General features: G+C 40.3%; 2 protein-coding genes across 4 annotated transcripts in view; one reads left to right on the top strand and one right to left on the bottom strand.

Annotated features, from left to right (window-relative positions):
• LOC122667554 overlaps positions 1-3,700 on the top strand; it is a 69,406-nt gene extending 65,706 nt beyond the window's left edge. Inside the window, exons 26-28 of one of the 2 annotated variants that reach the window (XM_043863877.1) lie at positions 2,197-2,301; positions 3,060-3,209; positions 3,459-3,700. In XM_043863877.1, the coding sequence (XP_043719812.1) occupies positions 2,197-2,301; positions 3,060-3,173 (219 nt within the window). In that variant the 3' untranslated portion in view covers positions 3,174-3,209; positions 3,459-3,700. Of the gene's footprint in view, positions 1-2,196; positions 2,302-3,059; positions 3,210-3,262; positions 3,307-3,458 lie in introns of those variants that run through there. The other variant, XM_043863878.1, reaches the window with a different exon arrangement.
• Positions 3,701-5,516: 1,816 nt separating this feature from the next.
• LOC122668824 lies at positions 5,517-15,222 on the bottom strand. Of its 2 annotated transcripts, none has more exons than XM_043865364.1 (12): positions 14,884-15,222; positions 11,960-12,143; positions 11,714-11,782; positions 11,029-11,127; positions 10,225-10,304; positions 9,290-10,121; positions 7,656-8,350; positions 7,254-7,341; positions 7,057-7,105; positions 6,566-6,615; positions 6,114-6,161; positions 5,517-5,973 (listed from the first exon to the last, which is right to left on the bottom strand). In XM_043865364.1, the coding sequence occupies exons 1-12, from the start codon at positions 15,132-15,134 to the stop codon at positions 5,797-5,799; spliced, it is 2,622 nt and encodes an 873-aa protein (XP_043721299.1). In that variant the 5' UTR covers positions 15,135-15,222; the 3' UTR covers positions 5,517-5,796. The 2 variants fall into 2 exon arrangements, with proteins under 2 accessions (XP_043721299.1, XP_043721298.1); XM_043865363.1 differs by having other exon boundaries at positions 7,057-7,108; positions 7,257-7,341.
• Positions 15,223-17,043: the final 1,821 nt, after the last annotated feature.

Raw genomic sequence — 17,043 nt, 5'->3', positions numbered from 1 at the left:
ATGTGATCTACTGCCAGAAACCGACACTATAGTGCATGTGCTCTGAAGCTTTGATGGTGCATTTTCGTATGGCCCAATAATGACAATTGCATCATTAGGATCCAGTCATTGCTACTAATGTATTTAGTGAGAACCATCTTTTCTCCGAATACTATCTGGGTCCAGTCAATCTTATCAGTACAGAGATAGTCTCTGAATATTATCCTTTCTCCTAATGATACTGTAGGTATGCCACATATTCTGGTAGCCTAGGATGTGTAGGGGAATATGCCCTGAATATTGGATAAAATGCTGATATTTAAGATTTGAATATTTTTTGTCAACTGCCGACATTTAATTCTAACTGTCAAATTTTTGTTCAAGTTATTGTCCGTCGAAGATGTTTCTTACTGTTCTATACCTTTCAATACTGCTAATTACTAGAGCTATGATACGTTTATCACCCCCCCCCCAATATATATTTGTAGGCTTACCTTGCTAAGTCAGCTTCTTAATCTTTGAGGCATCTTCTTGGTCCCTGCAGAAAAATTCCTTCCCCTTTATTATTAGGATGTGTTGAATATGAGACTTGTTTAATTAGTAAATATAACCGATTTACTTATACGTAACATGGTCACAATTCGCCGCTGATGCTCCCCTTCCATCTTGCATCAGAGTCTCTGACTACGAAGGGTTCTCCTTCCAGCAGCCTGTGAGCTTCGACTGGCCACCCCCCTTTGTGCTTCCCGTCGAGTTTTCGGTCACTCCCAGGGTAAATGCCATCTCCGGGAAAATCCATCTCCTTTTCCCTCCTCTTCTAGATCCCTCCATCATCTTCCCCTTGAGCCCCCTGTTCTCACCGTCCCTCCTTCCATCAATCAAGAGATTCCCCCCCCCTATATTACCCTCTTTCGAACCCCTCCTTTCCTCTCACTCCCTATACCCTCCCCTATCGCCTTCCGTCGCGGTGGTGATGGAGATCCCTCTCCTTCTCCCTCTCGTGGTTGCCGGCTGCGGCGATCAAAACCTGTTCGCGGCCTCCCCTTAGCTCCTCCTCCTTGTCCGGTGGTCTCCAGGGGTCTTCGGACTGCTGGTCCCAACCGTTTTCTCCCTTTGGAATCGCTGCCTGACTCCTCTTCTGCTAATCCTGCCACTCTGACCTCCTCTTCTGTGCCTCTAGCGATGTCCCCTTCCTCTGTTGAAGAACCCCTTTCCTCTTCCGTTGTCAAATCGATTTCTAACTGTGTCGCCTTGTCTTCTCCTTCCCTAGACACCTCTATTTCTAACACTCCCATTTCCTCCCCTCTTCGTTTCGAGATTTCCAGCTATCTCAATAGCATTAAAAATCCCCTCCTATCCTCTTCACGTGGTCCCCTCCTAGTGGGCCCCGCGGTGAACCACTCTCCTTTGTCTTCCCATTACATTCCTTGGCCCACCTCCCCTCCTTCCCCTCTTCCGCTGTTTTGGCTGGGTTTTTGGGTCCTGCTGGGCCCAACAATCCAATTGTACCTTCTTTTAGCCCCCTTTGCTCTAACCCCGTTTTGTTGGCCCACTTTTGTTTGGGCCTTAGTTCTTCCTCAGTTGCTCCCTCCTTCAAGCCCCAGCCTAATGCTCCCCTGCCTCTTCGTGTTTTCCGCTGCCGTAACCCCAGCTCCCCTCCTTTCCCTAAGATTCGTCCCTACATTGCCTACTCCCTTCCCTGCGCTGAGAAGATCTTGCCTTTGAGTTCGGTTACAAGAGATCATGTCTTCTGCCGTGAGACTGTGGACCCGGGCTAGAGGTCTTGTTTCTCTGAGGCTACCTTCGGATTGCCTTTGTTGGTCTTTTGCTTTTTGGTTTGTTTAGTGAGTAGTTTTTGTGTGGGCTCTTGCCTTTCTTTTTGCTCGCCCTTGCCGTTTTGGCGGGTGTTGTATTTGGTTCACGCTTTTTCCCTTCTCCCCCCCCTTTCTCTCCTTTGGTAATGAAATTATTTATTCATCCAAAAAAAAAACATGGTCACAATCCATTCTCTTCTGAAAACCTTGAATGTTGCCCTGATTGTGATGATACGTATTGTTCCCAGCATTTGTTTGGAATTTTTTTTTATTGAACCAATTATTTTGGTAGAATATTTGTCATCAGTGTTCTTTAGTTGCATTTGCTGAAATAGATACATGGGATGGGTGAATGTTTGCATAATATCCTTTTCTACCTTCTATTGTCTATTTGCCTCTCCAGGAGAAAGCTTTAGCATTGGCAGAGAACAGACCTTTCCCTGCACTCCATAGCAGTTCAGACATTCGTTCTTTAAGCATGGAGGATCTGAGATACGCACATGAACAGGTATCTGTATTCAGTAGAACTCTTAAACCACTGGGATTACAAATGCACAATGATATAATTCCCTGAAGTTTTGCAATTTTATTGATTTTATATCAGGTTTTTTAGTATCAGAAATTTTATTGAGTATGATATTATTGTGTTGTAATTTTAAATGAGATTTTTTTAGAGCAATACAAGGGAATAAGAACCAGCATTGATAATGCACTAGACATAAAAATATTTAGTGCTAGAAAACAAAAATGGTTAACCGAATTAAATTAGTTTTCACATGTATCCTTTTACTTCATCGAAGTCTGCTTAAATGGGTGCTTGTGTTTCCAGTTGCCATCATTTAATTGGATATGTTAAGCCTAATAGCCCTTGTATCACCTGGTCAATTGTTTCCTTGAAATTGACTTTTTGCCCATTTATGACACTTTCTGCATTGTAAATTCTGAGACATTTGGCAGTACTTGGTAGTATATATGAACCCTCTATATTTGGTCAGTCTGTTAGTGTTGCGTCTACTTTCAAAGTAACTGTCTCTGTGTGATATCAATTTGGGTGGGATTCTATATCTTTGAGGTCAAGCTTCTGTTGTCCTCTTCATATTGGTTCAATGGTTGCCCATTTGAAGGGACGGGAAATGCTAGTCCAAAGTGCTACAACTATTGGGATCTGCACAACACCGTAATATGTTCGTGCACCTTGGGTAGGGGGCTTATTCCTGATATTCTTCTGTATAGAGATTTTCCAAACTTCTTTGTTTGTATATGTAGGTATGTGCCAGTGTGTCATCAGAGTCTGCAAATATGAATGAACTTCTCCAGTGGAATGAGCTGTATGGTGAAGGCGGGTCTAGGAAGAAGAAATCTCTCAGCTACTTTATGTAGAGGAGGGATACTAATTTGTTGTATAGTCCAATGTTTTTTTTCCTGTTAAAATCCCTTGAGATTAGGAATTGATATTGATGGGTATTCCATTCTCATGTATTATATGATTGATGTTGTACTGCTCCAATATGCATGAGTATTTACTTGATCTGGTGGAAGGCAGTGGTCTAAATGAGCTTTCCTTCTAGGCTGTTGTCCTTTTTTGTTGTACATATAAAAATACAATTGAATGTTTATGGAATAAGCATCTTCAAATTTCTTTTTTGTTGTATAGTCCAATGTTTTGCTTCCTTTTTTCCTGTTAAAATCCCTTGAGATTAGGAATTGATATTGATGGGTATTCCATCACAGGTTCTCATGTATTATATGATTGATGTTGTATTGCTCCAATATCCATAAGAGTATTTACTTGATCTGGTGGAAGGCAGTGGCCTAAATGAGCTTCCTTCTAGGCTGCTGTCCTTTTTTGTTGTACATATAAAAATACAATTGAATGAATGGAATAAGCTTCTTCAAATTTCTATCTTCTCCCAGAGAGGGGTCTGTTGCACTTGTAGCAAGACTACAAAGTGTAGAACAGGGAATAACTGTCTATTTAAATAACAGGTATCTCTGATTCTGTTGCAATGCTCTGGAAGTAATTAATCCGACGGGGGCATTTTTGTTATCAGGAAAATGACTAGTGGGTACAGTTTAATGACCCTAAATCTGGATACAGGAAAATGCCTAGTGGGTATTTTTGTTATCAGTTCTAATTTTATCGGATGTCTTCAGATGAGACTATTTTATTAGTTGATCTTTTTCTGCCTAGTGTCAATTAACAGGGTTAGATTAGGCAGGTCTGCCAACACTGGCTCATTCAATGGACACCTTACAAGCAGTCAGATCAGTATGGGTCTTCTGATCAGGTCTGGACTGGGGTGCAACTGTTCCACATCTGATTGAATTTTAAACCCTTGTTTCTCGGTCAATTAACACATTGCGGATGGTAACAGCTAGGGTTGGACTCGGGTAATCAGCTTAAACTGCAAGGGATTTTTTTTTTTTTTTTGGGAAAGGGGGGGGTTTGGTTTGTTGCGCTTTCAGTCTCTTAAATGAGGTAAAAGTTTCCTGTTCTAAGACTATTGTATTGAAATATCCTTAAGGATCGAGTTTACCTCCACCCATGGTGAATGGGATCCCATTCACCAAGGGGCAGGAATGGGTATCGGGTGAACATATTAAAACTTTAGGAGGGGTTTATGAACCCTAGAATGGTGGGTGAACCTTCCTCTTTGGGCGGAGGTCAAATATATGACAATTGTTATCAAAGCATATAATAATGCACTTTAATAATTTATTATGAGACTAAATGTAATCAAAGGTGGTTCTGCCCTTAAATTGATCAGTTATCAGAAAGTTCCCAATCAATTCGCCCAGCTCATTTTCGACTCACCAACGCAATGATGGAAGAACATCTTATCCAGCTGTGGCGGGAGCTGCACCTGTGCAGCACCGCTAAATGACAACAAAGATGGGTAAGGTAACCATTTCACAGGTGGGTCCCACCTGGGCCCCACATGTGAAATGACCACCTCCCCCCGTATTTGGGGTGATTTTTCAAGTTGCACGGTGCAGCTCCCGCCACAGCTGCACAAGATCCAACTCCATGCAATGATACCATTTCAATTACAATGTTGATCATTCAATCAGAGAACGGTAAACTGGCTTAAAACTTTTGTGGGTACTTACGCATCTCTCTGGTTGGAGCCATAGAGGGTTACTTAGGTTATTCCACCCGTTAGATAGAAAAGAGTACAACGCCCTACACACTGCTCATGTCCAACCTGGCTGTGGGCTGCAATCTTTGTAACGGTTAAGCATACAAAGTGGTAACCACAGAAATGTTAACCGATCCAATTTGATGGAACATTCTGATTTCACCTCGCTAGAAATGACAATAGGAGGGTTGAAGGGGCCATTTTTGGCCCCCACCACTAAATGATCTATCTGCTATAACCAATATTTTGTTAAGGTCATACAGAAACCTACGATTCTGTGAGCCTCATGATTCATACAACCCAATCACAATGTCAAAGACATATTTCTTTATTTTCCATTACCCTGGTACCCTTACTTTTTGGGGTTTTCCATGCCAAGCATTCCATCTGGCCATGTTCATATAAGACAGCAAGCAACCTGTGAAATTGGTTTCCATGACGTTAACAGCAAATTTCCCCTAATTAGGCCTATGGTAAATGTCATCACTTCCCAATACCCCAAACTCACAACCATGCAAGTGTGTGTGTACCTACCTACTTATACATGAACGGGGACGGACTAGGCAGGTATACATAGTATTGCTCTGACAGGGTGGTCAGGTATATAAACTACTTTACATATCACTGTACATGAACCAACTGAGAGTCCAAACCTCATTTACCTCATTTTTACTAATTTTTCTTTTTTTAAATGGTGAATGGCATCTCTCGCATTTCTGAATGCTAATCCTAGCTCTCCCTAATCATGTTTCTGATTCTAGTGAGGAAAATGAGGAATGGAAAACAAAATGATTAGGGGGAGTCTGTCCAAGGAAACAACCCGACTGAAATTAAGCTAGTGCGAGAGTTTAGCTTGCTAAATCTCAAACAAGCTGGACAACAGTAGCCACCCTCAAGGATCCCCCCTGTAGAAGATCAGCAAGCTCATCAAATAACAAAGCTGTGCGCCAACCCCATCCCTTGGGAGCTTTTGGAAGTAGAGTCCCAGTTTGTTTGAAGCTTCCAAACACCATCACTTCTCTCTTTGATGGACAAATCAACTGAAGGACATATGAGAAAGACATGCAAATATCAATAGCCCCTTCCCACAAACCCACTAGCGCAATGTAAAATAGCACTCTATCAGACATCATCACATAATGGAAGAGAAAAATGGAAAGCCATTTGGTAAATGATCTACCTGATAACGGGCGGTAACTTTTTCACGAGAATCAACATACATATGAGCCTGCAAATAGAAAAGCTTAAATAAATACACACTCCGATTGGTGTGATATCATTGAACCACTTATAATTTGCCATGGAATCATTGAGAAAAACCTAGGCATTTCTTCGATAGACATAAAGAAGGTTGATCCATTTTGACCAGGGTTGCAAGTTGGGCCAAAAATTGGGCTCAACTTTGAACCAAGATGAGTTGGGCTGGGCCCGTGATATTTGGGTCAAAATTTATCAATTCCCCGACATAGGTTCAGGCCACTTGCACCCCTAATTTTAACAGTTCCCATAAAAAAACTGGAAAATTACAGATTCACAGTTATTAGGGATAATGACAATGCTTCACACAAACACCCTTTTTGAATTCTTATGATGAGCATCTAGCAGGTTGCCATGCCAAGTAAAAGAACTAACCTTTCTAAGAGAATCAGTTATCTCTGCTTTACGCCGATGAAGAAATAATCCTGATATGAAAGAAAAAGATGCAACAGTCAGCAAAGTAACATCTTTCTTTTTGTCATATATATATATATATATATATATATATATATATATATATATATATACATATATAGGGGTGCATCTTGTAATACCAAAATAGTGAAGTGAGAAGTTGTAACCTTTTTCTTTATTGCCCCTTGTTTTACTCCAAAAAGTCATTTAATGTAGGGGTCAAAAAGGGATTTTTAAAATAATTTGCACATTTTTCGAGTAGGCATGTGAAAAGATAGGATGTACCCTCATTGGGTTGGGAGAAGTGTCTAATACTAAAAGGGCAAAAAAATAAGGTTACGATTTTTTCACCAACCTTGGTTACAACAAGAATTTTCCATAATATATACATATATAAAAAAAATAAAAAATAGGTTCCATCGTGAGAGTCATTCTACTGCTAGTGACATTACCAAGAGTGCGGCGGCCCTGGGGATCTTCATCACTGAAAGCCTGAACACTTATCTGTATAACCCACCAAATAAATTTTTCACATTTAATTATAGCAACACAAAGGCTAATAATGCTTAGGGTTACCAAAAACAAAAGGCTAATGCTTATAATTGCTCAGAACAATCTTTAACGATAACAAGTTAATGATTAACATTAAAACCTTCCACAGAGACCCAGCATAAAATACTTCTGGTGAGTGCTTCACTTGCCCATCTGAAAGCCTGTGCACATCCTCAAATTCTACCCTGAAAAAGTAAAGGGTTTCCATCATGTAGACGAAAGAATGAACCATATTCCCCAACTATAGTTAAATGAAGCAGGAATTCAAGCAATATGTATATAATGTCCCCAAAGTTCCAAACCCCCGCCCCGACCGCCCACCCCTATATAAAAGGGGAAAAGAAAAGAGTGATTTGGGGGGGGGGGGGGGGCGGGCGGTGGGGAGATGTCCAAGAATATTGAACAACAAGAGGAAGGAAATTACTCTTACTCGGGGTCCAAAAGACTACCAAATGTCCATGAATAGAAACAAGAAAATCAAGAGGCAAAGATGACTTACCCAAAGCGAAAAGGGGGAAAGTTACGCAAAGGGGTTTTCATATCCAAGGATATAGATGAATCGTCTCCATTTTCCCATTCTAGTCCCACGGCATGCTCTTGTGACTCTAGCATCTGCAGAGGAACACCACTGGCACTAGGTCCCGCAAGTGAAGCTCCGACTAATCTGTTTTGCAGAACTGGTTCATAACTTCTCTCTGCCTGCTCTCCATGTGCAGATACATTATTATTTCCTCCTTGGGTAAGCCCAACCAGTGCAGTCAATCCATCTCCAGAAATGTCCCCATTAAGTTCAGTTCTTGCCTCCGATTCATCATTAGCAACAGATTGCTGGCAGTTTCTGTTTCCCAGTCCAAAAGGAACACGTGAAAAGACAAAACGTGTTGGAGGCCAAGCAGCAGCAGACACAAATGTGGTTCCCCGCCCAATACCAGCGAGCCCATCTATAGGCCCCCTAACATGCACCCGTACAGGCCTGAAGAGGCCATTTCCTTCTCCTTGAGCAGCATCAGCAACAAATACATTACCCAGGTTGCCAGAGGGATTATTCCGATCATGGTCTTGCATGTAATAACCTGTGGTAGTAGCCCCATGTGAAAATCGATATGATTGCCGACATGCACATGCCATGCTTGTAAGGCAGCAATTTTTGCATGTATCAGCACATATTTCTTGCACCCTATGGCTTAGAAGCATCTGGATGAAAAACAGACGAACAGAATTTTGATTCACTTCAGAACGCTCAAAAAGCGGCAACATAATACAATAAAACAAATACTTTCATCAAGAAAATGGTGCTTCCATACTTGTCTGTGTTGCCCCCTAGCACTCATACTAGGAGGTTTTAGACTGACTCAGTGAGGTCTTTTAAATGGTATCCTCTATACCATAAAAAATCTGAGTCATAGACTTTAACATGGGTTGGGTTGCAGATATTTATCAAGGAATCAGATCTACTGGATCCCCAAATCTTGGGATCAATGCAATCCGATGATCTGAACTTCCATTTGGTTACAAGTACAGGGGCATATTTCAGTTAGCAATATGAAATCTCTAATCAAGTTATCTCTGATAAGATAAATGCATTCATTTTTTATGCCCAATGAGGAGAACATTTAGTAACAAGAGAATGCAATTATGAACTTGGGGTTAAGAGCTCCGAGTATGTGTGCTAAGTTATCTACAATGAGTAATTAATAGTCTAAAAGAGCAGAGAGGAAACGGTAGGGGCATTGAGTAAATTCGAGTATCATCTTCTAACTGCAGTTTTTTTATGATGCAATTGATAGTTTATGTTGTTTCTAAAGAAGGATATGGATTTGGCGGATCTGACACACATCCCAAACCCATGTTTGTAAGGTCAGCCAAGGTGTTTTACATTAAATTAATGGTCCAGGGACCATTCCTTACATGGACCAGTGAGAAGAATCTTTATGACTATCTAGGAAAGACAACTGGGCTGGATGATTAGGGCCATCATAGACACTGATCTCCCACCCCCTGCTTGTGTGTCACATGCAGATCACAAATAGAAAAATAGCTTTGTATTTATCCTCTCTCACAAACATTTCATATATAATACATATGTTCCACTTTATAGAAGGTTTTGGTGGAAAAAGGGAGCTGGTTTCTAACCTGTAGCCAAAGACCATCATTTACAGCTTTGCAAGGGAATCCCAGTTCTTCAAGCTGCTTTCTCACATTTAGTAGTGCCTCAAAGGACATGTTACAATATAAAAGAGAACCCCCTTCAAAGATGTTAACAAATACATCATTATCCTCAACATGGATGCCAAAGTTCCCTTTAGCATGGCCTTTCACCTGTCTCCTACCCACGATCCTGCCACCCCATGAAGGAGGCATACCGCATCTACCCCACTCACCGGCCATAAGTCCATTGCAGGAAGAACTTGCCGTAGAGCAGTGCCTTGATTGGTCATTGGGAAGCCAAAAAGTGTTATTTAAATGGTAGCTCATGCCTTCTTCAGATGGCCCTTCCATAGCAACTCCATTGCCCCCCATCCTACTTCCTTCAACACCATTTGACATTTCAAAATATGTGCATTGTCCTCTATTTCCATCTGGATCTGAAAATGAGTTACTCAAAGATGCAGGTTGTTCCATCCTGGAGGATAATCTCGGGTCCAGACTAGATTGAGAACATGCAGTTTGCTGCACTTCTTGTGATCCAGTGTGGAAGTCTACAACACAATCTGCAAGCTCAACCAGAATATTATGAGCAGTTTCATGGCCTTCAAGATCATCTTTTACATTCAAGTACTCTAGTTCGGATTCCATTAGCTTCTTATTGGTGCTGCTATCAATGACATTCTTTCCCTTCACTCCAGAAGAATCAAAATGAGCACCTTTTCCTACCTCAGAACTTGAGCTTTCATGTTCAGGATGTGGATGTTCAGCCTTCAAAAGAGCACCTTTTGCAAGTAGTGTGTACAGTGCCAGTTCAAACCTTCAGTGGGAGGAAAGGTTAGGGGGAGAGAGAGAGAGAGTAACAAGGATTCAATTTAAATTGATAAAATTGGAAACTTAGAGGCAGCTATTATGTCTGTTACCGTTTCTCTTCACTAGGCACCCATAGTTCATCTGCGGTCAGCAGTGCATGCAAAGTTTGAGAAGAGAGCTTCGGAAGCACCTATTCATAGATTAAGCACACACAAATTCAGTCTAGCTAACCTAGTTGCCATAAACTAACAGAACTTGAAACTTCAGCTACTACAAAACTGAAAATTAAAAAGAAAATGCACAGGACGGACTCTAACGTCTAAAATATAAAGCAACATAAGGAAAGAACGAAAAAAGCATCCTAAAGATTAGATGGTGGATCATTTTTAATCCAGTGGCTAGCAGCCAGCTGGCCCCGTACATGTAAGAAATATCAACATATAGAGTGACTTCGTTCCTGGGACATATGGAGGTCTATTATCCCTGTATAAAACTGCAAGTGTAATTTCATTTGACTGCCACATACACATGATCATACATATTGGAAGAGACCTTGTCCCTTTTCAGATACTGCTTTTGCATACATATCAATCATATGAATGTTGCTGTCTCTATCTATTTAAACAAAACAAAAGTATTCAACTAAACTATAAAATAATGTCAAGGTTAGTCTAGAGTGAAGATAAAGAAAACAATGAAACTGACATTTGTCCAGCAGACATGTTTATGGAAAGTAGGAAGATATTTGCAGGAGCAATTAAGACAACAATCAATTCAAGTTGAACTGAAAAGTATGGACATTATTCACTAAAATTAGAAATGCAAGGAAAAATTACCCAGACCCACCATTCACAACTTAACTGTGATCTTATTTAAAAAAAAAAAAAGCCTTAATAGCAATCTCCATCCCATACCTCTTTCAATTCCATGGAACCACTTTGACATAGGTAACCCCAGCAAGCATTTCTCACACGCTCACCATGTATACCATAATCCTGGCTCTCTGCAAACACCTGAATCATAAAAAGACAGTTGAAACCTAGAAGAATCCCGTGTAATTCTACACAAATGTGCTGAAAACTGGACTGTTCAACCACCTGTCTCGAAAACAGGGGCAGGTCATCAGTTTGACCCACAGATCAACTGCTGGCTCAAATGGTTTTACTCAAAAAAGAGAAATTAGCAACCATCTAGATAAATATTGCAAAGACCCATTTTTAGAAAGAGCTAATGCCCTTGCCACAATAAGTGTGTTATGTAGCAATACTTTGCAAGGGTAAGGGTTCAAACCTTCTCAAACCCTCTAAAAATACATATAACACTTCTCAGAAGTGTTATATATATATAATGCATCTAGATCCATATTGTCAACGGTTTAATCATCCCTGGTTGAAGGTTCTGCCACCCAGTTGGGCAAATGGATCATTGGCAGTACAGAAAACTTTCATGGGGTCCTGCCATCCAGTTTGGGGGTTGATTAATCTTTTTTCTAGTCACCAGATGTTCGGCCAGCGGTTTCAGCAGGGGCAGATCTTAGAAAACTTAGAAAACTTATCAAACTATAGAGAGAGCCATGAAGAGCACGCAGTTGGACCTGACCTGATATGCTAAGAAATTTGATGTCCAGAGCTCAGATATGATGAAATCTGTGCATATTGCGCATAAATCCTGCACGGAAGCTTTTCAGCTGTAATGGTAAAAACTTCATGGTATAACACCAAATAGACAGTTTAAGTTGAAGAAACACAGAATATAGCAAGATCCATTTGGAAACCTGAAATGTGATTGTCAAATGAGTACTAGAGATGAACCTACATGATCACATTCTATCAAAGAACAGTATACCTGAAGGTCAAGAAAGGATGCGGCAGCAAGAACGCGAAACGCATTGCTATCATTAAGCGTAGGATGATGCCCATAAAGATACGCCAAGGCCATTTCAATTGACTCCCCGTTGACGTTGTCATCGTCAACATGCAAGGTCACGATTGGTGCATTAGCCTCTTTCCATGGACCGTGAAGCATGTTCCTGCCAATTGCATCATATATTCATATGGCAGCAAAGTTGGAGATTGCAAGTTACCACGAACACAAAGTTCAAAAACTGCATCTAAAGTATTTAACTACCACTATTAACTTGAATGCCAAAACCCCCATGTTTACTTGCACAAATGTGCGTCCTTGCTTGCATACACACAATCACAGGTTCTCTAGGCGGATTACCTAGCTTACTTCACTAGATGTGATGCAGCTCCAAGTAGGAAGAAGAAGAAGAAGAAGAAGTCCTGAACTTAGGGCTTAAGTAGGGAGCCATAGGTTAGGTTTATTTTGCTTGCATTTTCCATACTTAGTTTATTTTCTGTTTTTAAATTGAACCGGTTTAAATTGGTTGCATCCCATTGGTTCAGTTGGTCTGATTTAAATGAAGTGCTCCTATTGGCTAATAGGTTCTTAAATCCTATTGGCTAGTAAGGAATCTTCTTTTAAATCAGCAGTTTTAAGTCAGAATCTTTTAATTTAAGTTAATAGGGATAACTAAGTCTTTTCAGGGTTTTAAATTAGTAACTTTATTTTAATTAGGTCCCTTCCACGATTTTAAGTGAGGAGGTAGTTAGATTGTATTAGGAATTGGCCTTTGGCCTTTAATTATAGAAGGACAAATCGTGGGAGGCTCCCCCACAATTGAATTTTTGAAAAAAAAGACTGTTTGCTAGCTGCCGATTGCTGCCGCTGCTGCTCCTGCTCCTTGGAGTGTTGCCTTGTGGATCTATCAAGGAAGAAGGACAGGTGGATCTCCTGTGACTCCTTACGCCATGACGGCTGGGAGGTTCTCTCTCTGAAGATGGTTTCATCCTTCATTGTTCAAGCTGCTGCCGGTGGAATCCTGTGGTAAGTTTGAATTTAAATTCTGTTTTCCATTCCTTCTCCTTCCCCATTCGATCCCCCTTCAATTTGTGTGTTAATTATCTAAACTCTAATTCCCTTCATTCCCCAAAAAACCCTAAAATCAACCTACATTCTGTCCAGCCCAACTTAACCAGTAGAATCCTCCCAAAATCTGATCGAACCAGCCTCCTACTGCTAGCTACACTCGACCCAAAACCCAACTTCAAACTCCCATCCAAAACCCTAAGTTTCACCCTAGAACCTGAACCTAACACCCAAACCCTAACCCTAATTCTGTAGGAATTTCAAACTCATCTAAATCCCAATATTTTTATAACAAAATAAACCCCTAGACCTGCTGATCATTACCATATATCACATTCACCCCTAACCCTAGCCTAAACCCTAAATTTGCCCTAAACAGCCCCAAATCTGCCCCAAACAGCAGACTCGATCAGAACCTGATTTTACCTGGCTCCTAGTAGGATTGTTTCTTATTCTAGGACTATATTAAGATGAACCAAATGTACAAAGAGTAGGGCTCTATCTAGCAAGTGCTCCTGCTGCCCAGCAAGCTTTTCCTTCTAGGCTTTATTGGATCTTTGGTGTTTAAACACCTGTCAGTTTAGGATGGTTAATTAGTAATTTTGACCGGTCAGTGATTGTAGTACAAACACTGAGGTAATTCCACACTTCATCAAAATTAACAAAAAGTTAGGTAGAGATCAAAACTCCCATTGTCCTTGGGATTTGGGTTGGGAAGATAAAGTAGGTAATTACTGTAACAGACAAAGTTCAATGGATTCAATTGCACATCAGATGATTCCTGCAGCAGTTTGGAATCAAAAGATACATTCTTAAATTGTACCATTAACATTCAGGCCTTGTCCCACACTATTTGGAGCGGGCTATATGGATCCTGTTCCAACCTTGCATATAATCTTGTGTCATGTCCTCCAATAATTGTCTTCAAATTGTAGCCTGAGATCTCCATCTGCATCCCTCCAGCCTATCCTCCTCTTTGTAGAGTTTCTAACTAGTACCAAAATGATTGTTCTCCACAAGAACTGTCTGGTCTTCATTGCGCAATTAAAACATCTCAAAAGACCCTATTTTATTTTATAACCTGTTGGATGTAGTACCGTGTTCAACGTCATCTACGATAGATTTTTTACTACGGCTACATTCACTCTGTAGTTGTTACTTGAATGCCCAATTTCCCAGTACTTTGTCCCATATATCGTAGTTGATCATGTTGTCTAATAGGTATTTTACATGAGCGAAAACATCACGCCTATTGTGCATTTCTCTCGAAGTGTATTTGGCTATTTATATTATCCACCCATTTCTCTAATTGCATATGTGCAACATCCACCACAATCTCTGAATACCGAATATTGGGAATGAACAATATGCGTTTTCTATACAAAGGAAACCTTCTGTAGTATTCAGATAAATGCTAATAAGCTAATGAGACAAAATTGTTAGTTCTACCCCTCAACAAATATTAACATCTCTTTTTCCAAAGAACAATAAACACCAAACAGTCCTTATTTGATTGCCAACACTATTCCTTGAAGAAAGAAGGTAACAGAAAACAATAACGACGATGATACAGTATATACCATTTAAAGGAAAATAAAGTGCAGAGAAATTTAAGAACATGTGAAATTCGTCCAACAGACGGCTCCTTCAAAAATTATACATAACCTTAGTTTTATCGATCGACTCACGTAAATGAAAAATGGAAACTAGAAAAGAAAAAAATCAAATAGATAAAAGAAAGATGAAGCATTACGACAAAAATAAATAAATAAAAAGCAGTTTCGATTCAAAACAGAGAACATGGGTAGGCTGGAGAGAAGAAATGTAATATATCAAACCTGAAGTATGAACTACGAGAAAGGATTAACCGGTGAAGGCGATAAGTAGAGCCCATTGCCTGAACAACAATGTCGGAGAAGGCCCCAGAATTGAAACCTTCCATCTGAATGTGATCGCAAAGGGAGGTGAGATTGCAATCTAGAGCTCGTAATTCCCCACTGCTCCGATCGTTATCTGATAGTTGAGGCGCATCGATTCCCATCTTCATTGCGTTCCCGTATGAACGCGTCTTCTTGTACTGCGATTCCATCTTCTTTCCTCTAATACAGTTATTGTGATTTCTGAATTTGTGTCGGAGGAGCAAAAGACGCCATCAATAATCGTTTGAGAAATGGATTGAGATTTCAGTTTTTATTTGAGGCTCTGTTTTACTTTTTCTTTGTTTCTTTCGAGTGCCAAAGGTTTCGTTTGTTTCATGGGAAACACCAGATTTTACCTGAAAATTTTCATTTTACATGGGTTTTCCCCGGGAATAATTGATGATTTTCTTTTCTCACGAATGTAAACAACAATTTTGCAAACTAACTTTCCATCCATTTACCAAAAAAAAAAAAAATTCCATCCGATAAGTCACATGTCAAATTTGGTGACATATCTTTATTTTTTGCAGCCATTGAAGTAAGCTTCATCATCTTAAAATCAATTATCAAAGGCATGACAAAGGAACACATATATTCAATTAAAAAAAAATTAAATGCACAATGCTAGTGCAGATTCCATTCTTCACCCTCTGTCATAATGAGATGGGTCCACATTGACATTCTCTTCTTTTTGATTCATGTGGGGTCCCCACTTGGATGAAATCATTCCCTGCTTTGCCATCAATGTAGCATACGGATTCCTCCTCTATCTTCGCATCGTGGGGAAGTTTTACCCTTTTTTTAATGAACACAATTGGGGCTTGAGCAAAGACAATTGGCAACAAAGTTGGTGGTGCCCCTACTATAGGTAACACGGTCTTAAGAGGTTGTGGAATTTAACTCTCTAAAACAGTCATCAATGGTATTACAATAAACACATCAGATTTGTTGGTCCGTTCCATATCCCCATAATTCTAGCTTCTCACACCCTCTCACATAATGAGCCATAGGGTCTCACAAACACTCTCTCCTCACACAAAATGTGGACATAGCTTCATGGGAAACCTCTGCATTTTCTGAAACAAAATTGAGGGTGGACTGAAGATAACCGTTAGCAAAGTTGATGTTGCCTCTGTCATAGGTAGCAAGGTTCTAGGATATTATATAATTTGACTCTCTTGTTTCACTGAGGAAGAAGGTTTAAGAATTAAGGGCTAGAGGGTTAAGTATACTATATTTTACATGTCCCTATAACAGGGAGAGGGTGAGTGTCATTTTCTCTATCTCGGACATTATATCTTATCAGAATATGTGACTCATCAAATGCTACTGTGACTATCTTATCCTTTGCATGGGTGCTCTGTAAAGGGGTGATTGTCCCTCGAAAATCATGTCTCTTGTCCAAGATATCGAACCAAGAAGAAGCAGAGCAAGAAACGAACCAGATAGTTGAATCAAGAAAGGTTTGTGAGATCATAGTTTCAGTTAGGGGTGTCAAGTCCAAGCCCGCCCCGGTATAACAGACCGAGCCCGCTCAATTAAAGCCCAGCCCGTTTACTAAACGTGCCGGCCTTAATAAACGGGCGGTCCCGATGTGAGGTCTTAGCCCGTCAGGCGCCTGACCTTATTTGCTAGTTTTGAAACCTTGTGAACCAAATATTTATAAATTATTCATGACCCTACCCTTATTTTGGTTCTGTCTTATTAGTCCTCCTCAACAACTGTGAGCGATATTAAATAGGATATCTAATAAAAAGGGACTAAGTAGCTAGGCTCGACATTGAATAATTAATATATTCTATTACTCTTAATCTGTTAAGGCCTGATTAAGGCCCATTTAGAGGTAAACATGCCTACAGCCCGGTTAAGGCCCGATTAAGGACCGATTACACTAGCTTGATTATAGGCCAAAATCCGACCTATCCCGGCCCGGCCCGAAGATTTAAACAAGCAGTCATGATGCAGGCTTTAAGCACCGTGAGGCCCAGCTAGGCCTGACCGAGCCCGACCGGTTGACACCCCTAGTTTCAATTCACAGTAGTAGACCAGGTATCGACTAATTTCAAACTGATACCAATA

The sequence above is a fragment of the Telopea speciosissima genome, chromosome 7 (genome assembly GCF_018873765.1).
Source record: "Telopea speciosissima isolate NSW1024214 ecotype Mountain lineage chromosome 7, Tspe_v1, whole genome shotgun sequence".
Classification (NCBI taxonomy): Eukaryota; Viridiplantae; Streptophyta; class Magnoliopsida; order Proteales; family Proteaceae; genus Telopea; species Telopea speciosissima.
The sequence above is the reverse complement of the archived record's forward strand: the minus strand, read 5'-3'. Positions and strand labels throughout refer to the sequence as shown.

Bases quoted from the DNA above. Each gene is read 5' to 3' on its own strand.
- LOC122668824 (XM_043865364.1), bottom strand. From the start codon at position 15,134: ATGGAATCGCAGTACAAGAAGACGCGTTCATACGGGAACGCAATGAAG. The intron at 7,342-7,655 runs GTAAGTCATCTT...TTACTTTTTCAG, and splicing joins TTTCCCCCTTTTCGCTTTGG to GGTAGAATTTGAGGATGTGC. The intron at 7,106-7,253 runs TTAATGTTAATC...GTTATACAGATA, and splicing joins CTGGGTCTCTGTGGAAGGTT to AGTGTTCAGGCTTTCAGTGA.